Source organism: Haliotis rufescens, unplaced genomic scaffold (assembly GCF_023055435.1).
Source record: "Haliotis rufescens isolate VD_foot unplaced genomic scaffold, xgHalRufe1.0.p SCAF_33, whole genome shotgun sequence".
Taxonomy (NCBI): domain Eukaryota; kingdom Metazoa; phylum Mollusca; class Gastropoda; order Lepetellida; family Haliotidae; genus Haliotis; species Haliotis rufescens.
The window spans coordinates 1,425,637-1,450,136 of NW_025964035.1; the positions used below are offsets into that span (position 1 = coordinate 1,425,637).

General features: G+C 43.6%; 1 protein-coding gene across 1 annotated transcript; it reads right to left on the reverse strand.

Annotated features, from left to right (window-relative positions):
- Positions 1-3,124: 3,124 nt before the first annotated feature.
- On the reverse strand, positions 3,125-23,028 carry LOC124151634 (adhesive plaque matrix protein 2-like). Its single transcript, XM_046524199.2, has 14 exons — positions 22,865-23,028; positions 17,438-17,584; positions 16,700-16,816; positions 15,805-15,921; positions 14,674-14,790; positions 13,362-13,481; positions 11,957-12,073; positions 11,246-11,362; positions 10,485-10,601; positions 9,730-9,846; positions 9,151-9,267; positions 8,050-8,166; positions 5,138-5,248; positions 3,125-4,164 (listed from the first exon to the last, which is right to left on the reverse strand). Exons 1-14 carry the CDS (start codon positions 22,896-22,898, stop codon positions 4,070-4,072), a joined length of 1,560 nt encoding a protein of 519 aa, XP_046380155.2. The 5' UTR covers positions 22,899-23,028; the 3' UTR covers positions 3,125-4,069.
- Positions 23,029-24,500: the final 1,472 nt, after the last annotated feature.

Below are 24,500 nucleotides of genomic sequence, written 5' to 3' on the forward strand. Positions count from 1 at the left end.
GCTCACTAATACCCCCGACCCGCCTAGTGTGTCAGTAGTTTCAAATTAAATAGCGAGGATAGGGTTAGGGTTTGAAAAAAATCATTAAAAAATGGAAAATTAATAAAAACAATTTCTTTCTTTTGACTGCACCCCTCCATATGACAAAGAATAATATGTACTAAGTTTGAGATGAATCCACTGAATAGTTTAAGAGAAATCGCGCGGACAAAGTTTTCGGACGGACGTTAGGGTTTGAAAAATTCATTAAAAAAATGAAAAATTAATAAAAACATTTTTTCTTCTTTTGACTGCACCCCTCCATATGACACAGATTATATGTACTAAGTTTGAGATGAATCCACTGAATAGTTTAAGAGAAATCGCGCGGACAAAGTTTTCGGACGGACGGACGGACGGAACCTTGGTATTACCACTTATATTGCGCTAGACTCATTGCACAAGACGCAGGCAATGGCTTGTTTCAAAATGGAAAAAAAACAACGGATGATTGCGTTCGGAGGAATATTAATTCGTCGCTGAAAAATTCCACACATATTCGATTATCCAATGCGCTCTGTATCCAATCCGTTATGATAAATATCGCTTTTAGGACTCGCCAGAATGGCGACGGTGTTTTACTGATTAGTATGGATTAAAGATGTATTACATGGGAACTCCATATCGTGGGTTCAAACCTTGCTTCCCAGCATCTGTACTGAACTAAACTTCCCGGCAGTTTATCAACGGTTACTGACTGACATATCTGGTGTGGTGGGGTAGCTTAATGGTTAAAGCGTTCGCTTTTCACGCCGAAGGTCTGGGTTCGATTTACCCCGTGGTACTTCGATGAAAACCCACATTTCGCGAGTCCGGATAATGCGGATGATTACATCACATCGACGTGATGATGATGTTCACATGTTTGTTTGTTTGTTGTTTCAAGCAGCACTCAGCAATATTCCAGCTATATGACAGCGGTCTGTAAATAATCGAGTCTGGACCAGACAATCCAATGGTTGACTTCATAAGCATCGATCCATTCAATTGGGATACGATGACATGCATCAACCAGGTCAGCGAGCCTGATCACCCAATCCCGTTAGTCCCTTTTACAGCAAGCATGGGTTACTGGAGACCTATTCAACCCTGAATCTTCACGGGTCGTATACACATGTCGCTGTATTTAGATGAGTTGCCTCCCCTTGGCATGCCAGAATCCAGTGATCGCTGGCTAGAACCCCTTGGTGGACCGATAAATTAGGAAACCACTTATACTTTAATCAATTCGGATTTTACTCCCATATTAAGCGGACACGCGGTGACATACTGTTGAAAGCGACGTTAGGTGCAACGTGAGTGAGTGAGTATGGTTTTACGCCGCTTTTAGCAATATTCCAGCAATATCAGGGCGGGGGTCACCAGAAATGGGCTTCACCCATTGTACCCATGTCGGGAATCGAACCCGGGTCTTCGGCGTGACGAGCGAACGCTTTAACCACAAGGCTACCCGACGGCCCCAAGTGCAATATGAATGCAGGAGTTATTGGTTTGAAACCGGTTTGAACAGTATTCCATGCCGTTATATCACGGCTTGTCAACTTCATCTGGAGAGAAAACCATGTTGGCGAAGACCCGTGAAGATCCGAGGTAGAATAGGCCTTCAGCCAACCCATGCTTGCCGTAAGAGTCGACTAACAGGATCGGGTGGTCAGGCTCGCATGTCATCGTATCCCAATTGATCCCGTAGATCGATGCTCATGATGCCATACAAACAAACATTTTGGTGAAACCCACGAGCACGGTATTGTGCTGATAAACTTAGAAACATAATCTGTGTGAATCGGGTTTTTGGCGTGCCCAAGGGACGTAACTCTGCACAGCTAATTACGGCGCCTTGGACGAGTTGGCTACCCATCTCCCAAAGTCCAATATGATACAAAATACCACAAACATGCCGTTTGTCTTGAACCGTATCCTTTATTTCAGTGGAACAACCCACTTACGTCAGTAACTCTACACATCATCAGGCTAATTTACAGATGAGGAGCAGTTTCTTTCTTAATAAACAGGGTGGGATCAGAACAGAAACAATACACCAATTACAAGTGTTGCCATGGTTGTCTCTAATTTGGTGACCATCAGAACGGACATCGAAACAAATGATGACGACGACAACAACACAACAACAACAAACAACAAACACAACAACAACAATAACAACAAGAGGCCCATAGGGCCTGTATCGCTCACCTGGATATTTACGCAATCATGACAAATTATACATTTGCAATGTACATGTATATAATACTGCAAATATTTCGTTATCTTGACTGTCAACATTTAAAATAGAATAGGTGAATACAACAACAACAACAATAATAATAACAAGAAGCCCACAGGGCCTGTATCGCTCACCTGGATATTTACGCAGTCATGACAAATTATACATTTGCAATGTACATGTATTTAATACTGAAAATATTTTGTAATCTTGACTGTCAACATTTAAAATAGGTGGATTGCAAATCCGACAGCATGAACGTGTACTTCTCTAGATACAAATGTAGCATAAACATCTGAACCGTTTCCATGTTATGATCCAGGATCTAAGTTTCCAGAGGCAAGGCTGGATCACAGGACGATACCTATTGGCATAAATGTATTATTCTCTTCATAACAAACAAATGCATACAATGTATCTGTTTATTGTAGGGTGGGGGTAATACGAGTTTCATGTTATGGTCATTGTTCTAACTCCTTTGGGAGTGCCAGACAGATGAACAGAAGGGCCATACATATGTGCATTCCTCTCATTCGTCCAATGTTGTGAGCGAATGACCAACATCCAAATGTTTTAATTTGGACTCCGGAACAAGCTCGTGTTGAGAACTTGACTTAAGAGATCTTGCTGGGTGGTACTCATTCGCTAGGTTAGATATCTCGATACTATGCCATTCACACATTGATAAGTGAGATACAACACTTCGAAGTCGAAGTCGTGTTTGTTTGTGTGTCGTTTAACGCTGCTCACAGCAATATTCAAGCTATATGACGTCGGTCTGTAAATAATCGAGTCTGGACCAGACAATCCAGGGATTGACATCATGAGCATCGAGCCATGCATTTGGGGTACGATGACATGCATCAACCAAGTAAACGAGCATGATGATCCGTTAGTCGCCTTTTACGACAAGCATAGTCGCCTGTTACGGCAAGCATGGATTGCTGAAGACCTATTCTACCCCGGATCTTCACGGGTCTTAAGAGATCTAGCTGGGTAGTACTCATTCGCTAGTTTAGACATCTAGACACTATGCCATTCACACATTGATAAGTGAGATCAGCACTTTGAAGTCGACTCCTTGTTTGCAAAGGAAGCCAGTTAAGGTCCTTTACCAGTAGAGTGTTCTGGTCACAATGCGAGCAGTATTGTTCTGGATCTTCAAAAGATGGCGTACTTGCTCTGCTGATGCTCCTCGCCAGAAGGGACAATAGGGTAGCCAAGTGGTTAAAGCGTTCGCTCGTCAAGCGGAAGACCCAGGTTCGATTCCGACATGGGTGCTGCAGTTTGAGCCCATTTCTGGTGTGCCCCGCCGTGATATTGCTGGATTATTGCTAAATTTGGCGTGAAACCACACACACTCTATCTCTTTCCTTGCCAGAACGAGCGATCTTAGCGCTGCTGCAGATGTATCACTGAGAAGATTCAGATAGCTGCCTTTGTTTCTCAGATAGAGTGAGTGAGTGAGTTTGGTTTTACGCCGCTTTTAGCAATATTTCAGCAATATCACGGCGGGCCACACCAGAAATGGGCTTCACACATTTCTCAGATAGAAGTAGCATTTCTTGACGATGGTTATAACCTGCTGTTCCATACGGAGAGTAACGCCAGACGGACCCTGAGGTATTTCATGCTTGATGAAAGCTGTACTTCCAGCAAGAAGTTCATGATCGACGCGAATTTTCAGTCGACCCACCAGCTTGGCATAAAGGACGAAAAGAATCGGCCCAAAATATACCTTACAGTGGATATTTTCAGAAACTTAGATAGTCAGTTGACCATTCCATTGTTTAAGGTGTGCGGCCATTAGAACTGCGCCAAGAACAGACTCGACAATGCAGAGACGACGAGGGGGCCCAGGAAGATTGTCACGTGACTGCCACTTGACCATGACCACGTGACTGAAAGAAACGAATAACATGCATGTTTTTAGTAACAATCAAATCATGCATTGAATCAAAATTTGTTTCGTAAACAGTAATGTTTGTTTATTGTTTAACGCAATACTCGGCAATATTCCATTTATATGACAGCGATCTGTAAATAACCGAGTCTGGATCAGACAATCCAGTGGTTGACATCATGAGCATCGTTCCATGCATTAGGGGTACGATTTGTTTGTTTGTTAGTTTAACGCAGCACTCAGCAATATTCCAGCTGCTTGACAGCGATCTATAAATAATCGAGTCTGGACCAGACAATTCAGTGATTGACATCATGAGCATAGATCCATGCAATTGGGAAACGATGTCAGGCATCAACCAAGTCAGCGAGTCTGACCACCAGATCCCTGACTACCAAACATAAGTTGCTGAAGACCAATTCTAACCCGGATCTTCACAAGCAAGGGTTGCTAAAGACCAATGCTTACCCGGATGTTAACGGGGATTTGGAACTATTCTTTCTACTTTTGTGAGGTATTTGGATGAAATGAGTCGTTGTCAATTTGCCTTGTACGTATCTCGAGAATGGATTTTGAGTAGGTGAGGTGAGGTGAAATTGGGTTTAACGTCGCGTGCAAGACTATTGCACTTATATAGCGACGTGCATGTACGTGTGTGTGTGTTTGTGTGGCTGCTTGTACTAGTCCGGACTGATGCCGATTTAAAGTGCTAGCTCACTGAGATACCACGACGCAGTTTAACATGAATACCCCACTCAGACACAGTATACTGACTCCGAGTCGACCAGTCTTTGTTTTAGCCCCTTAATGCCGAGCGCCAGACAGGGTAACAACAAGCACCATCTTTTATCGTCTTTTGGTATGACGCGGTCGGGGATCGAACCCCGGACTTTCCGCTCTCCGGGCGGACGCTCTACCACTAGACCACGGAGGCGGTCCGGATTTTGAGCAGAATGTAGCAAGTGACTTACGACACGTGGTTCCAGTGAAACCTGCAAGACAGGTGCACTTGTAGGGGAATGTTGAAGTGTCGCACCATCCTCCATTCTTACATTCACTTCCTCGGGGGCTGCACGGAGGCGCTGGAAAATAGTGCACAATCAGCATATTTGCATATAGAATCTACATCATTTTTTTTTCATTTTTTTTTTTTCATATGAACAAATTTTACCTTGTACAAAAATTACACACGCATGAAGTCTGAAAGAAAAATAATGAGTTATGTGAAGAACGTCCTCAAATCATTACAATGATGCTGTTGAAAATTACAAGTATTTGGCTCTGAAATTCTGTACAAGAAATGACATACTGACATATATCATGCTGATCAACGTCAGTGCTTAGACTGTCTTTGTAATTCTTTGTTTGTGATAGAGCTGTGTGTTTGTTATAGAGCTGTGTGTTTGTTATAAAGCTGTATGTGTTTGTTATAAATATGTGCATGTTTGTTATATAGCTGTGTGTGCATGTTTGTTATAAAGCTACGTGTGTTTGTTATAGACATGTGGTGTTTGGCTAGAGTTGCGTGTGTTTGAATAGAGCTGTTTGTTTCTTATAGAGATGAGTGTGTTTGTTACACGCTTGTGTGTATTTGTTATAGACACATGTGTGTGTTTGTTGCAGACATGCGTGTGTGTGTTTATGAAGACATGCGTGTGTGTGTTTATGAAGACATGCGTGTGTGTTTGTTGCAGACATGCGTGTGTGTGTTTTTGAAGACATGCGTGTGTGTTTGTTGCAGACATGCGTGTGCGTGTTTGTTGCAGACATGCGTGTGTGTTTGTTGCAGATATGCGTGCGTTTGTTGCAGACATGCGTGTGTGTTTGTTGCAGATATGCGTGTGTGTGTTTGTTGCAGATATGCGTGTGTTTGATGCAGACATGCGTGTGTGTTTGTTGCAGATATGCGTGTGTGTTTGATGCAGACATGAGTGTGTGTTTGTTGCAGACATGAGTGTGTGTTTGATGCAGACATGAGTGTGTGTGTGTTTGTTGCAGATATGCGTGTGTGTTTGATGCAGATATGCGTGTGTGTTTGATGCAGACATGCGTGTGTGTGTTTGTTGCAGACATTGGGATACGATGACATGCATGCACCTAGTCAGCGAGCCTGACCACCGGATCTCGTTTGTCGTCAAGCCTTTAACAAAATATGTGTCTGTCCGAATGTCATGTACATAGTGTCGTTTCAGTAATTGTACACTAAAGCCTGGAAAGAGTGGCTTGTACTTATTCACATTCATGTCTCAGTACAGTATTATAACGGACATATAAAAGGTGATTTTTGTTTGTTTGTTTGTTTGTTTGTTTGTTTGTTTGTGTGTTGATCAAAGCCGCACTCAGCAATAGTCCAAGCTAAATGACGACGGTCCGTGAATAAGCAAGTCTTGACCAGACAAACCAGTGATTGACATCGATCTACGCAAGTGGGATACGATGACATGCATCAACCGTCAGCGAGCCTGACCACCCGATCCCGTTAGTCCATCTTACTTCAAGCATGGGTTGCTGAAGACCACTACTAACCCGGATCTTCACGGGGAATTGTTATATACACGAAAAGGGATAGTAGCATTTGTTCAAATGTAGAAATGATCATGAGGAAACATTAACAGTCTATAAGAGTCTCTGCGATGTGCCTTATCGGTGGTCCAGTCGTCTAGGGTGCCACAATTCGCTGTGCAGAGTTGCGTCCCTTGGGCACACCAGAAACCTATGATTGTGGGTTCCAATCCCGGTTTGCCCCGATTATGTTTCTATGTTTGTCAGCACCATACCCGTGCTCGTGGCTTTCACCAAAGTGATAAACGTCTGAGACCTGCATCACTTCGGGCTTTCCTCCCACATTAAGCTGTCACGGCGTTAAACCCAACTCACTCTTATTGTTCGGCTCAAGTACATCCTTACCTGCTGAACAGGTGACCCCTCCGTAGCCAGAATAACACTGACAGGCGTAGGTGCTCTAGTACATCCTTACCTGCTAAACAGGTGACCCCTCCGTACTCAGAATAACACTGACAGGCGTAGTCCTCAAGTACATCCTTACCTGCTGAACAGGTGCCCCCTCCATACCCAGAATAACACTGACAGGCGTAGGTGCTCAAGTATATCCTTACCTGCTGAACAGGTGACCCCTCCATACCCAGAATAACACTGACAGGCGAAGTGCTCAAGTACTTCCTTACCTGCTGAACAGGTGACCCCTCCATACCCAGAATAACACTGACAGGCGTAGGTGCTCAAGTATATCCCTACCTGCTGAACAGGTGACCCCTCCATACCCAGAATAACACTGACAGGCGAAGTGCTCAAGTACTTCCTTACCTGCTGAACAGGTGACCCCTCCATGCCCAGAATAACACTGACAGGCGTAGGTGCTCAAGTATATCCTTACCTGCTGAACAGGTGATCCCTCCATACCCAGAATAACACTGACAGGCGTAGGTGTTCAAGTATATCCTTACCGCCTGAACAGGTGCCCCCTCCATACCCAGAATAACACTGACAGACATAGGTGCTCAAATACATCCTTACCTGCTGAACAGGTGCCCCCTCCATACCCAGAATAACACTGACAGGCGTAGGTGCTCAAGTACTTCCTTACCTGCTGAACAGGTGCCCCCTCCATACCCAGAATAACACTGACAGGCGAAGTGCTCAAGTACTTCCTTACCTGCTGAACAGATGACCCCTCCATACCCAGAATAACACTGACAGGCGTAGGTGCTCAAGTATATCCTTACCTGCTGAACAGGTGATCCCTCCATACCCAGAATAACACTGACAGGCGTAGGTGCTCAAGTATATCCTTACCGCCTGAACAGGTGACCCCACCATACCCAGAATAACACTGACAGGCGTAGGTGTTGAAGTACATCCTTACCTGCTGAACAGGTGCCCCCTCCGTACCCAGAATAACACTGACAGGCGTAGGTGCTCAAGCAGGTGTTGCATCCTCCCTTGATCCCGCACTGGCTTCCTGATGCTGTGCAGAATGGTGCTGAAGTGGAAGCATTGCCAACTTATCATGAGCCCCGAACGTGGTTTAATGAAGTACAGTAAACTATGGTTATAACGAACTCAAAGGGACTACTGTTTTGAGTTCGTTATAACCGTAGTTCGTTATAAGCACATATACAACATAACTACAGCAAATTGTCGGGACCAAAAAAGTAAGTTCGTTATATCCGTCATTTCGTTATAAGCGTGTTCGTTATAACCTTAGTTTACTGTATATGAAACGTTTTCAAAACAATTTAATGGCCACAGATGTTTCTAAGAAATAACAACATGATAAACTTGTTGTAGTCTCCCCAGGGAGCTGAGAATGATTGTTAAGTGCACACTGATCCACTGACCAGGGTAATAAATGTCTAAGTGCTTAGAGCATGCTTTGAGTTCAGGCTGTAAATATAACCTCAGTGACACAATATCACCCTGGTGTCAAAGCAAATGTGACGATGACATATTGCCTTTCAAACTTTACTGGGTGAGTAGACATGCAAGTCTCTGCATTGGATCCCGCTGAGAGTGGATGTATCGTATAGGGCTGGGACGGGTTAGTCAGGTACCCGGGTCGGGTGGGTCCTGAGTAGGACCCGGATACCCACAGGACTACCCGGACCCGTGGTTAGTCACGTGATATATATTGTTTGATGACAAAAATTATCTAAAACTCTATGGTTACACTATACGTCACTAATATCCTATTTCTTTCTGACAATGCACCCATTCCTTCTGACTTTTATATGTTTGAATAAAACTAAAACTTTATGCATTAAACTTCAGTGTATGCAAGAGCGGATCGTCTTACACGTGTATCTAAATACATTTTGCCAGGGCTACGGTCAAACATTTCCACATTGTACAGTTTGTACCTATCTCTAAATATCTACAGCGGGTACCGGGTAGGGTCGGGTAATAGGGTGGTGGGTACCCGGGTAGTATATTTGGACCCATCCCAGCCCTAGTATCGTAACAGTACCTATGGTACACAGGTTGCCCTTGTATCCGTTCGAGCAAACACAGACGTAGGGAGTGGAGGTGGTCCTGCAGACGCCATTAGTGCCACACTGGTTGCCGGCAGCAGTGCAGATGGGGGCTGTGAAGACAATTGGAACAGCGTCAGATGAAAGTCCATGCAGACAACAGTAGGTAAGGGTAAGAGGATGCCATCGCGGAAGAGACATCCTATTAATGCCGCCAGTCAAACATCACTTTTTTCAGTTTTTCAAAAACATCCACCACAATGTGTTAGACCCTACAGAGATCACCATGACATCTTGTTACAGTAAGTGTTCCTAGTTGACACCGCTGTATGACAGTAACACAGCCCCAGTCAGTCTGTTGATGCCAGTTTGAATGAACTATGGCAATGTGGTTGTTAACGTTCAGGCAGCTTGGGTTGTATTCTCCCCAGGGAGCTGAGAATGATTCTTGGGTTAACACTGATCCAGTGACCAGGGTAATAATAGCGCTTTGAGCATGCCCCTGAATGGTATGGAAATATGCGCAATATAAATAGCCTAATATTATTTTTATTATGAACACACTGTCCCCTTACCTGTGGTACATAGTGACCCTGTGTATCCGTCCCTGCAGGTACAGACGTAGGGAGAGGAGGACACGGTGCAGCTGCCATGAGCGCCGCACTGACTTCCGCCACTTGAGCAGATGGGGGCTGTAAATATACACAATAGATCTGTTCAGCGTCGAGGATGGAGGAGTGTAAGTGATGTTGAGAAGGTTACAATATCAATTATGGACAAAATGTGTTTAAACATAAAAAAAAAATATAACAATGTTTGGGACAACTTTTTAATCTCGGGGCAACCACAATGCAAGAAGTACCGACATGCACATTGTTTATGTGGCTGAAACCTCTGTGCCTGTCATTTGATATCGTAGATTTTTTCTTTTTCTTACACACCTTTGGGTGAGAAACCCATTTGAGATAACTGGTATGAAGCATATGTGTGAAAACGAATTCCAGATCCCTGATTGGCTCCTCCATGGTGATGACCTGAGGTCAGATTATGACGGACTACTTTCCTGATTGGAACTCATTGATAAGTTACTCGTCCTTCGGTCGAATTCACCTCCGTCTGTAAAAGGGTACGCGATATGGCAATGTGGTTGTTAACCTTCAGGCAGCTTGGGTTGTATTCTCCCCAGGGAGCTGAGAATGATTCTTGGGTTAACACTGATCCAGTGACCAGGGTAATAATAGCGCTTTGAGCATGCCCGTGAGTGGTATGGAAATATGCGCAATATAAATAGCCTAACATTATTTTTATTATGAACACACTGTCCCCTCACCTGTGGTACATAGTGACCCTGTGTATCCGTCCCTGCAGGTACAGACGTAGGGAGAGGAGGACACGGTACAGCTGCCATGGCCGCCACACTGACTTCCGCCACTTGAGCAGATGGGGGCTGCAAATATACACAATAGATCTGTTCAGCGTCGAGGATGGAGGAGTGTAAGTGATGTTGTGATGGTTAAAATATCAATTATGGACAACTTTATTTGTTTCTTTGAAAATATTTTCTGAGATACCAGTAATGGGAGTGAGTGAGTATGCTTTTACGCCGCTTTTGGCAATATTCCAGCAATATCACGTACACAAGAAAATGGGCTTTACACATTGTACCCATATGGGGAATCGAACCAAGGTCTTTGGCGTGACCAGCCAACGCTTCAACCACTAGACTACCCCACCAGTGCTGGATACATGTCATATCCTTAGGGGGCACGGGTGGCCAAGTCGTCTAAGGCGCCGCGATTCGCTGTGCAGAGTTGCGTCCCTTGGGCACGCCAGAAACCTATAATTGTGGGTTCGAATCCCGGTTCGCCCCGATTATGTTTCTAGGTTTGTCAGCACCATACCCGTGCTCGTGGCTTTCACCGAAGTGGTAAACGTCTGAGACCTGCATCATTTCGGGCTTTCCTCCCACATTAAGCTGACAAGCCGCGATATAACTGGAATACTGTTAAAAGCGGCGTTAAAACCAACTCACTCACTCACTCATATCCTTTGTCTTTCGACACCAATGTGTGTCAATGTACCTTCCCTTACCTGTGGTACATAGTGACCCTGTGTATCCGTCCCTGCAGGTACAGACGTAGGGAGAGGAGGACACGGTACAGCTGCCATGGCCGCCACACTGACTTCCGCCACTTGAGCAGATGGGGGCTGCAAATATACATAACATTTTGTCTCACCAACGTCTGTAGAGGTGGTGTATTTGATGTCGAGAAGGTTATAAGTGAGTGAGTGAATTTGGGTTTAACGCCACTTTAACAATATTCCAGTTATATCAGGGCGTGTCAGCTTAATGTGGGAGGAGAGCCCTCAGACGTTTACTTCGGTGAAAGCCACGAGCCCGGGTATGGTGCTGACAAACCTAGAAACACTCACTCACTCACCCAGGTCTCATTGCCCCCCCCCCCCCCCCCCCCCCCCCCCACCAGTTTGAGGGTACTTGTACCCAAGTCGAGAAATTACACTTTTTCATTAGCCAAACATTTCGAGCAACTTGGGGTATTGAGGTAACCACATCTATCTTTCCCACTGTTTGCCATTTTGTCTGTCAATTGAGATACAGCGTCGGGGGCATCTTTAAGCTCATGAATGAATGTGAATTCACCTGAAGGCGAACAACACACTTTGGCTTATGTATAGGCTTATTTATCGCCATTCGAAAGTATTTGCTGAGATAACAGTAACGAATACATGTCATATCCTTTGTCTTTCGACACCAATGTGTGTCAATGTACCTTCCCTTACCTGTGGTACATAGTGACCCTGTGTATCCGTCCCTGCAGGTACAGACGTAGGGAGAGGAGGACACGGTACAGCTGCCATGGCCGCCACACTGACTTCCGCCACTTGAGCAGACGGGGGCTGTAAATATACACAATAGATCTGTTCACCCATGAGTGTGAGTGAGTGAGTTGGGTTTAACACCGCTTTTAACAGTATTCCATTTATATCGCGGCGTGTCAGCTTAATGTGGGAGGAAAGCCCGAAGTGATGCAGGTCTCAGACGTTTACCACTTCGGTGAAACCCACGAGCACGGGTATGGTGCTGACAAATCTAGAAACATAATCGGGGTGAACCGGGATTCCAACCCACAATCATAGGTTTCTGGCGTGCCCAAGGGACGCAACTCTGCACAGCGAATCGCGGCGCCTTAGACGACTTGGCCACCCGTGCCCCCTCTGCCCCCTGTGCCCCCTGTTCACCCCTGAAGATGGAGAAAGTGTAAGTGATGCTGAGAAGGTTATACCATCAATTACGGACAACTCATCGCTACATGGCTGATAAATGCCGATATGACGTTAAATAATAACTCACTCACTTAAATATGCACATATTTTTTAATCTTGGGGCACCAACGAGGTGGGGTGAAATCGGGTTTAAAGTTGCGTTCAAGATTGTTGTACTTATATAGCAACGAACATGCACGTGTGTGTGGCTGCTTGTACTAGTCCGGACTAATGCCGATTTTATTGTGCTAGCACACTGAGATACCATGCTGCAGTTTAACATGAATACCCGACTCAGACACAGTATACGAGCCGACCAGTCCTTGTTTTAGCCCATTAATACCGAGCGCCAGACAGGGTAACAACAAGTACCATTTCTAACGTCTTTTGGTAGGACGCGATCGGGGATCGAACCCCGACCTTCTGCTCTCCGGGCGGACGCTCTACCACTTCACAACGGAGGCGGTCTTGTTCACCAACGACGATAGAGGAGTTGTTACTGATGTCCCAAATATGACGAAATGTCAACAGCAGATTTCGCTTGTTGCGAGCGTCACAACGCATCACTGCACGAGCGTCACAACGCATCACTGCACACATTGAATACACAGTGGTTGGTTTGTTTGTTTGTTTTACGCCGCACTCAGCACTATTCCAGCTATATGACGGCGGTCTGTAAATAATCGAGTCTGGACCAGACAATCCAGTGATTTATATCATGAGCATCGATCCACGTAATTGGGATCGATGACATGCATCAACCAAGTCAGCGAGTCTGACCACCCGATCCCGTTAGTCGTCTTTTACGGCAAGCATAGTCACCTTTTACGGCAAGCATGGGTTGCTGAAGACCTATTCTACCCCGGAATCGAGTACACAGTGAGATTTGATCCCAACGAGAGAGGACGTTGAGTTACTTTACCTATGTTACACAGTGTTCCTGTATATCCATTGGAACAGGAACAGATGTGTGGTAGAGTAATGGAGGTCCTGCAGACTCCTTTAGCGCCGCACTGGTTTCCGGTAGCAGTGCAGACCGGGGCTGTAAATATAAACACAAACGTCTCACACCAACAACCACCTAGGAATTGTTAATATCAAAAGAGTGGGTGAGTGTGGTTTTACGCCGCTTTTAGCAATATTCCAGCAATATCACGGCGGAGGACACCAGAAATGGGCTTCACACATTGTACCCATGTCGGGAATCGAACCCGGGTCTTCGGCGTGACGAGCTAACGCTTTAACCACTAGGCTACCCGAAATAGAAATAACCGAGCTAAAAAGAATCGTACGTGTACTTCTGCAAATATCACTTCACGCGCACCAGTGTATTCTTTACGACATCCAGACGGCACTGTTGACGTCATTCGAATCCTATTGTGACGTAGGGCGGAATGACGTCACATAAGAAATGACTATTGACGTCTTTGCGACACTTGTGGTTTTGGTTTTGTCGTGATTCTTCTGAGAGGATTTCAAAAGGATTAACAAATAATGGTTTATAAAGAAATTATTACACTCGGGTCTGTGTCAAACTGATTTTCGAAACTGGTGTAAGTATTCATGTATTACTAGGGCGGTCGGGTAGCCTAATGGTTAAAGCGTTCGCTCGTCACGCCGAAGACCCGGGTTCGATTCCCGACATGGGTACAATGTGTGAAGCCCATTTCTGGTGTCCCCCGCCGTGATATTGCTGGAATATTGCTAAAAGCGGCGTAAAACCATACTCACTCACTCACTCACTCATGTATTACTATCTCTATCGCTCGGGAAATGCAAACATTCTGACACTCGTTCGTGAAATCAGTACGACACACATGCTAGTATAATAATTTCTATTTGTGGAAGTTTGTTTGTTTGTTGTTTAACACCACACTCAGCAATATTCCAGCTATATGACGGCGGTCTGTAAATAATCGAGTCTGGACCAGACAATCCAGTGATTGACATCATGAGCATCGATCTACGCAATTTGGAAACGATGACATGCATCAACTAAATCAGCGAGCCTGACCACCAAAACCCGTTACTCGCCTCATACGACAATCATAGTCGCCATTTACGGCAAGCATGGGTTGCTGAAGACCTATTCTACCCCGGATCTTCACGGGTCCTATTTATGGAAGTGACACACGTGTCGTCATTAAAACGTCAACTTTGAGGAACCAGTAATCATTGCATTTCAACACACACAAATCATTTCATTTGATTCCAGAGATGTACTGTAGATATACCTATGGAGCAGGTCAGCCCTGAGTATCCGTTCGAGCAGACGCAGACATAGGGAGTGGAGGTGGTCCTACAGACGCCATTAGTGCCACATTGGTTTCCGCCAGCAGTGCACAGGGGGGCTGTAGATAAGATAGGAGAGATACATGGTACATGGTACATGGTACAAAGGTGATACAAAGGTAGTACAATCGCCGACTTATGTTGAAACTGTTGGGATTATTAACTTTACAGTATACGTTCAATCAAATATGTTCAACAATTGTAATTAACAACACAATCAAAATAACGACAACAGTGTCAAAACAAATGGGATAGAAAGATCGCAAGCTTAAATTTAAACAACGCCTAAGTTGAAGGATCAATTTTTTGTTTGTTTGTTTGTTTGTTTGTTTATTTGTTTGTTTGTTGTTTAACGCCGCACTGAGCAATATTCCACCTAAATGACGGTGGTCTGTAAATAATCGAGCCAGGACCAGACAATCCAGTGAGTTTGCCCCGTGTACACATTCCGATAAATATCCTCAGCCAAGACTTTCTTTCAGATAAGGAGGAGAATATATGGATGTCAACTTCTTTATTATGAGGAACACAACGTTTCGGAGTATATGCTTACTCCTTCAACAAAACGTTGTGTTCATCATAATAAAGAAGATGACATCCATATATTCTCTTCTTTATGTGTATCACTTCTAAATTTCTTTCAGATATTCTTACGGCAGTATGGTATATTTACGTCAGGACACGTTTTGTCGATCTTATTTCTTCCCATGAAAGATAAGCAGACCAGTGCACTACCCAATGAGATGCTCGCTATCAATCTAACGTAATGAGAGTGAAGACCCGTGAAGATTCCGGGGTAGAATAGGTCTTCAGCAACCCATGCTTGCTGTAAAAGGTGACAATGCTTGTCGTAAAAGGCGACTAACGGGATCGGGTAGTCAGGCTCGCTGACTTGGTTGATGCATGTCATCGATCCCAATTGCGTGGATCGATGCTCATGATATTAATCACTGGATTGTCTGGTCCAGACTCGATTATTTTCAGACCGCCGTCATATAGCTGGGATATTGCTGATTGCGGCGTTAAACAACAAACCAACAAACGTAATGAGAGTGAAGGCGTCGCGATATTACCTATGGTACACAGTGCCCCTGTGTAGCCGTTGCGGCAGGAACAGGAGTATGGACTGGGCGACGTTCTGCAGTCGCCATTAGTACCACATTGGTTTCCGGCAGCAGTGCACACGGGGGCTGTAAAAATCAGTTGGTTATAGCAAAGTTCATGGACTAAAAAAGTTGATACGACTTGACTACGATAATGACGCTTAACGAGTTGCGACCGTTAGATATGTTAGTGAGTGAGTTAGTGGACGTGGTTTTACGCCGCTTTTAGCAATATTCCGGCAATATCACGCCGGGGGACTTGTAAGTTGGAATCAAAGATTCTCCAAGATGACCCTAGGTCATTCGTGAACAACTCCGGGACAAGCCGAATAGCGACTCGTGCCCCTCTCGTGGCCATTTTTGCGACCGGGTTCCGTAATGGTTCACATATCTTTCCTCGTATATTATATATATTTCAGATGCAATTTAAAGCACATCGGGACATGCGAGTTTTTACAGTATGATTGAACACATTTAACTTTGTCTTGGGTATATTTTTAGATGCAAGACGGATGTAAAGTCCTAAATTATTTCTGAGGGATTCTTTGACGAAGAGTTTGAAATCATACGCGCATTCTGATTGGTTTGTCGTATTTTCGCACATAACATTCATCGATAGGGGGACGAGTCTTCTTGCAGGTTACGGAAAGGGACGAGTGGTGACGAATGAGGGGAACCAGTCTTCTTGCAGTTACGGAAAGGGGCGAGTGGTGAGGTATGGACCCCAGGTCTGCCACCGCACTAGTTTGCATAAGCAACGACCGACGTCATATGAAATTGATCGGCAGGGACATGACTGAGATACTACGTCAAATGCGTTAAACCCGCCCCTTCACTCATAATTGAACAAAATGCTTTTCCTTACCTACGGTACACTTTGGGCCCGAGTATCCGTTGGTGCAGGTGCAGACATAGGGGCTTGATGACGTTGTACAGACACCGTTGGCACCACACTCACCTCCGGCTGCAGAGCAGATGGGTGCTGCAACAGAAGATGACTAAAGATGACTAAATCTTTGCACTGCGGATGAAACAGAGCTGATAATGGTCGCATTCGTTGTATAACGTTTTCAATTTAAGCCCTGCTAAACTAAGGGCTTTCTCCCGCATCCCCTGACACATCGATATTTGTTTGTTTGTGTGTTGTTTAACGCCGCACACAGCAATATGCAAGCTATATGAAGGCGATCTGTAAATAATCGGGTCTGGACCAGACAATCCAGGGATTGACATCATGCGCATCGATCCATGCAATTGGGATACCGACGGGTCCACTCAGTGATGACACCAGGTGTTCATGTAACGACCAACCCGTGAAAATTCCGGGATAGAATAGGTCCTCAGCAACCCATGCTTGCCGTGAAAGGCGACTATGCTTGTCGTAAAAGGCGACTAACGGGATCGGATGGTCAGGCTCGCTGACTTAGTTGATGCATGTCATCGATCTCAATTGCGTGGATCGATGCTCATGATATCAACCACTAGATTGTCTGGTCCAGACTCGATTATTTACAGACCGCCGTCATATAGCTGGAACATTGTTGAATGCGGCGTTAAACAACAAACCAATCTTGTAACGACGGTCAAGGTAATGAACACTCACGGATAGTGCAGTCGTGGCCGCCGTAGCCACCAGTACACGTGCACGGAGCTGAACAGGGGCTGGGGCACGTGCCGTGTCCATTACAGCTGTTGGCGTTGACACAGTCGGTTACCGCACCTTCGCACAGGGCTATGCACAACACAATACCTGGAAAATAAAATACAGTTCTATACGGTTATAACGAACTAAAAGGGACCACTAATATTAGTTCGTAATAATAGTTAAATTGTAGTAAGCATATATACAGCCTGTAAATAGCAAACAGGACTAAAAGACATTTCGTTATATCCGTCTGTTCGTTATAAGCGTGTTCGTTATAAACGTAGTTTACTGTAACAGAATACTTTGACACATCCTTTCTGTTGAAACACCAACAACAATTTGCCATGTCCCAAAATCCTTTTCTACACTTCTTGATAATGGTGACAACATTAAAGGCTCACGTAAAGTAAAGTTTTATGGTATACAGGTGGCGGGTATTTCCAAATTTGATGATTCAGTGACAAAAATGATGACAATTCCATTCCCTATTTTGTCTTGCACAACATGCTTATAATATACGAGGGGCGTTCAATAAGTTTTGCAACTTGGGCATTTGTGTTCACACAAACAATGTCAACTTGTGGCAGGTGTGACACTAGTCATAACATCAGGTTGACACGTGTCATAACAAGTTCCAGACACAACAATAAGTTAGATGTGATGGCTGTATTCACCTAAGGGTGGTCACAATCATTGATTCTCCCAAACATGAACAACGCGCTGTAATAAAGTTCCTTACTAAGGAGGGATGCAAAGCAAAAAAAATCCATGATCGCATGTGGCCGCCATATGTGTATGTGGATTCGAACAGTTAAATCACCCACCCTATATCCAAGACTTAGCCCCCAGTGACTATTTCCTGTTCCGGCAAATGTAATCTGCCCTACGTGGAAGACGCTTCCAGGATGACGAGGATATAAAGGCTGCCACAGAGGCGTGGTTAGAGGGCCAATCTGCGGATTTCTATAAAAGTGGTATTAGAAGCTTGAAAGACAAATGGAATAAGTGTATTGGGGTGAACGGGGGTTATATTGAAAAATAAAAGTACAAAAGATATTCTGCGACTTGGTCTTATATAAATATTGAAGTTGCAAAACTTATTTAACGCCCCTCGTAGTTGAATCGTCACTTGTAGTCACAGTTACCAAAACACTGCAAACTGAAGGTCAAAGGCCCAGCTATGATGCCCGTATCAAATACATCTAATCTCTATTTCCTGTTTGTTTCATTTTTAGCCACCATCAAACATGGCGTATACGCTCTTTTAACCGGCAGTTTATTTGATACCATACAAAGGTCACAAGATTAATTAGTTTTAATTAGATTTAAATATGATTAATTAGACTTAAAAATAAATACTAGTAATTGGAATGAGCTATTAGATGCTGCAGCTATATGGGCCCAAGAAATTCTATTCAATATTTGCCACAAGGACCAAACTACAGTCGAACTTCGTTATGTCGATTTCCCTGTTGTCTCGAACTCACCTTCAGGTTTCTGCGAAATCTGTCTATGTTTATCATCATTTATACTCGCATCTGTCGAACTAGTTGTCTCGAACTTATTTGGGAGTCCAACATATCCAAATTAATCATAACATTCCCTAAAGACTCGAACTGTTCAGAATAAAACAACGTCCACACGCCACACTGATGTTGGTTGGTTGTCTCGAACCCCGGATAACTCGAACTTTCCCCCTGGTCTCTACGAGTTCAACACAACGATGTTCGGCTGTATACGTTTGATCGATTCATAACATCAAGGCTAAAAAAATAATAGTCTTGGTTCTCAGGCGCCGCGCGCATCATCAAGTCAGCTGCACGCTTCGTTTTCATTTCCATTTAAAAAAAACACACTAAAAAAAACCCATGATACTTAAAGACAATGCGGTCCAATAGAGCACACAGTTACTTCCCTTTACATGCACACTGCTTTACTGTGCATCTGGTGTTATAGTCATGGTGGCAACAGGAGTTTGTATGCTTGTTCATATAGGGAGCCCTTTCCAAGATTGATGGTACACAACTGTTTATTTTGTTACATACTAGTTTGAACAAGCTAAAAGAAAAACCCAAACACCGCCACCGGCACTTTATTTTCAAAAGTCATTGCCTGAGAACCAATTCTTTTATTTTTTAAGCTAATATAATGTCTCCCTGTCACGGTCTACTTCTGATGCGTCCCGGCCTACTGACCCAAAGCCTTCTCGGTGTGTCATGCACGAACAGGACAGTGTTTGTATGGACTCTGATGCCATCAGCAGCGGGCCGCTAAGCGGGTATTGTTCCCCCGCCCTCGTACACATATTTTATTAGATTGATTGGTTCCGCTCCACTTCTTCTCTATACTCCCAACAACAAGACCACACATTAACAAGTCAATAATACATGAACTAGTTATCACTAATGGCGAGCTACTAACTACAAAGGCCAGGTGAAATAAGTCAAACAAATAAGCTTATATTAATTAAAAAACGGCAAAGCCTGAGAATAACCAGTCTCGATTATCCGCCGAAACAGATTCCATTGGGGGTAAAAGGCAAAATGTCGGTGAAAATTATAGGAATGGATCACTAAATAATGGTGATATCAATAAGTTTGCTGTTTTCGGCACAATTTTACCCGAGTCTTCATTGTTCCAATTATTTTAAAGCAAAACTACCCACCCGCAGATTACGTTTTACAAAGTGTTACAGAAATGGGTGATGGTTAAAGACATAATGCAATTTAAAAAAAAGTTCTTTCAATTTTCAAGTACATAAAATGTAATACGTCCAAAATAACCGGTCTTGAGTATCCGCCGAAATGAATTTTAGTTCCGTAGTTCGTTATAAACATATACAGCATATATACAGCAGATGGCCGGACCAAAAACACATTTCGTTATAACCGCCAGTTCGTTATAAGCGTATTCGTTCTAAACGTAGTTTACTGTATTTATTTATCTACTTTCCTTTGCCCCTTGGGGCACGGGTGGCCCAGTCGTCTATGGCACGTTGCGTCCCTTTGGCACGCCAGAAACCTATGATTGTGAGTTCGAATCCCGGTTAGCCCCGATTATGTTTCTAGGTTTGTCAGCACCATACCCGTGCTCGTGGGTTTCACCGAAGTGGTAAACGTCTGAGACCTGCATCACTTCAGGCTTTCCTCCCACATTAAGCTGACACGCCGCGATATAACTGGAATACTGTTAAAAGCGGCGTTAAACTCAACTCACTCAATCATTCCTTTGCCCCTTAGTTTCCTTGACACTGACTATGTTGAAGCTAAGAGCGAGCATTTCTAGCCCCTAGTCAATACATTGGATACCTAATGCTAACCCACGCCATGTTATAACTTGTGTTGATAATCTGCTAATGAAAATATAAGTACAGTAAACATTTATAAGGAACAGGCTTATAACCAACTGACGGATATAGAGAACTGTTTTTTTCTCCCTGGCATTGGCTTCATGTATGCTGTATATATGCTTATAACGAACTACGGTTATAACGAACTACGGTTATAACGAATTACGGTTATAGCGAACTAAAATGAGTGGTCCTTTTGAGTTCGTAATAACCGTAGTTAACTGTAGTATATGTGGAGGTTAGAAATCTATGAAGTGTTTGTTCCAAGAAACTTTAGGAAGACTGATTATACACTAAAAAGTGACAATGACAATATTCCCGATACTGAATTTCTATACTGTTTAAATAATATACATAGTGTGTCAAAGAGAAGGCCTGGGTGTAACACGCTACATTTCAGCCTCGATATAATATAAAACTTGTAATTACTAAATGAGACCACTGTTGAATATGTCTTGTTGAATTTGTAATCGCTATTGTTTTAATTTTACTGCGAATTTAGACAATTCAATTACAATCGTGACCTAAAACCGTGACCCGTGACCTCATTAAAACAATCTCTTTTTTACTACCCCACAGACAACAGTGGGGTCAAGGAAAAAGTTGTCTGAAATTGGCGGTTTCAGAAAGAAACAGTTTTGTCCTTCACTGGATGAAGGACGTGGTACAGAGGTCGAGGCTTGATTACGACACCAAGATGATGACATGCAAGACGTAGTGGCCTTGCGATAGCTACGCTAAATGTGTTCCCTCAAAGCCTTGTTGCCACTGCCCTTATACATGTATATCTAATGACGGAAATGTGAAATTTTACATGGTGAGGTGAGGTGACGTGAGGTGAAATGGGTTTAACCTCGCGTTCAAGATGATAGCACTTATATAGCGACATGCATCTGTGTGTGTGTGTGTGTGTGTGTGTGTGTGTGTGTGTGTGTGTGTGGCTGCTTGAACTAGTCTGGACTGATGCCGATTTATAGTGCTAGCCCACTGAGATACCATGCCGCAGTTTAACATGAATACCCCACTCAGACACAGTATACTGACTCCGTGCTGACCAGTACTTATTTTAGCCCCTTAATGCCGAGAGCCAGGCAGGGTAACAACAAGTACTATCTTTTAACGTCTTTTGGTATGACGCGGCCCGGGATCCAACCCAGGACCTTCCACTCTCCGGGCGAACGCTGTACCACTAGGCCACTGAGGCGTTCAAACTCTGCCTTGAGCCATACAAAATGCTTGGTGTTTAGAATATGCAACGCAGGAACCTCTTTCACAAAAATAAGGGATCATTAATTGAATTTTTTTTTTTAAACAAATCATCGGTGGATGTAAATACGATTAAAATGTAAAATAATTCGTTCCGAGAAGCGCTTTCGGTTTTTCGAAAGACACGAACGACCTATCATTTTTCATTTTCTGACATTCAGAGTCACATTTTTAGGGAATCCTTGAAGGGATATTGTCGCATTGTCGCGCTTTCGTTAATTTTAACACTTTTTGCTTTTTGGCGATGCGACAGTGCGACAATGTCCCTTCTAGGCTTTCATACCCTTTCAAATGTAGAATTGACGCAGATGAGTGACGCCATGGTCCAATCAGTGACACATGGATATAGAGGATCAGAATTTATTACTTGCCCGTGAAGAGATCACCCGTTCAATAAACATACATACGCTACTATAATTTTGTGGAACAGACGCCTGAATTCTAAAGGTGGGCCGTTGTATGGTATTAAATTCATACGTTTCAACTTTTGACGTGTTTGAAGTATCATTGTGTTAAACTCAATTGGATTATGCCATGGATCGTGTAGGTGTCAGCCTATTCTCACTCAGCAGTATAATTCTAAAAACGTTATAAATGGCAAGTAATAAATAAAATACTAAACGAGCTCCCGTGTAAAACCAATTTTATGAAACACAACTATTCACTCGTTTCATAAAATTGGTATTACACGGGAGCTCGTTTAGTATTCTATATTACAGTGGTGCACGTTCCCTGCATTTATTCTCAACACATTGTTTAAATAATCTTACCTGTAACAGCGAGCACGGAATGAAAACGAGCCATGTTAACTTCGACCGCTCAAAACAGAATCCCCCCTCAGCTACGCCAACGTCTTCATTTAGATCAATGGTTTCCATGGAGACATCAAGTGTTGTAGCTACATACATAAAGTAATCGACGTGATGCCTCCCCATCTGTCCTGTGTCCTCGGCGACATCTACTAACCATGACTACACCGCTGACGACATCAACATCACACTACTTAGGACCAATGAAACGACGAGGAAGTCTTTTGTTTGTGTAAACATATCGGTTGTCTTGTAACTATTGGAGCATTCTTATGTTCTGTGAAGAACTTACATCCGCCCACAAGAATATCTACCCTCTTCACATGTCATGGGGAAATGAGTGAGTGAGTGAGTGAGTTGGGTTTAACGCCGATTTTTACAATATTCCAGTTATATCACGGCGTGTCAGCTTAATGTGGGAGGAAAGCCTGAAGTGATGCAGGTCTCAGACGTTTACCACTTCGGTGAAACCCACGAGCACGGGTATGGTGCTGACAAATCTAGAAACATAATCGGGGCTAACCGGGATTCGAACCCACAGCCATCGCGGTGCCTTAGACGACTGGGTCTACGTGTGTGGGTGTGTCTGTGTGTGTCTGTACGTGTATGTCGGCGTGTGTGCCTGTGAGTGTGTCTGCGTGCGAGTGTGTATGTGTCTGTAATTCATTGATACATTTCTCGAGTTTCAGTTGAATTCGCCTTCGTCTGTGTGGAAACGTTATGGTTTTAGAGTATTTAATAAAAGTTGTTTTATGTCAGATAGTTTGCATTTTCATCACCACCTTGACAATCAACAGATATGGCTGTCTTTGGTGGTGGAGAGTCGCGTTATGTATGAGTAGAAAACAGTCAGCCGGATGACGTCACTCGTGATCGTTGTGTTACGTAGTAATGAGCCACAGCGATTATGGGAATAGACAAAATATGCATCGATTCAATTTTTAGGTTGTGTAAGAAACAGATGATGGCAGTCGTGCCTGTCGTATACCGCCAATCTTAAAACGCGTTGTGACATTAATTAATGGTTTCTGATATCCTCTCCTGTAGCAATGCCAGCATATCAATATGACAGAATAAGTCGGTATACATCATTATTTAAACAAGAAACTCATGACATCAGTCCAGATGATTGATTCCCTCTGGATTATCAAGGTTTTACTTTAGAGAACTCCGAAGTGACAGGTCACTGAGTCAAATATGACTTCAGAATTGCTTCAGATACTATGAACACTTAAAGCAGCTTACTTCAAAATGGTCAATGTATTTCACCGTATCCAGCAGTGACAAGTGGATAACAAAACACTTAAGGAACTTGTAGAACAACTATCCAGCATCATATTGTCTTCATTGTTTAGGCTTAAACAATATAACAAATATATGGACCAGAAAACTTTGAAGGATGGCTGCGTTATTGATTTAAAGCGATGACGGGAACGTCATTTGGAGATGACCTTCTTCATCACCAATAACTAATCGATAGCATCCTGCAATACTGTTTTTGTCCTCTGAGGCTAACCAAACATTGTATACTTCTCGTGCATTATCGATGGTGACGCGGTTAGCTGTACAGTTCAGTAAGTGCGGTAAGTCCAATAAC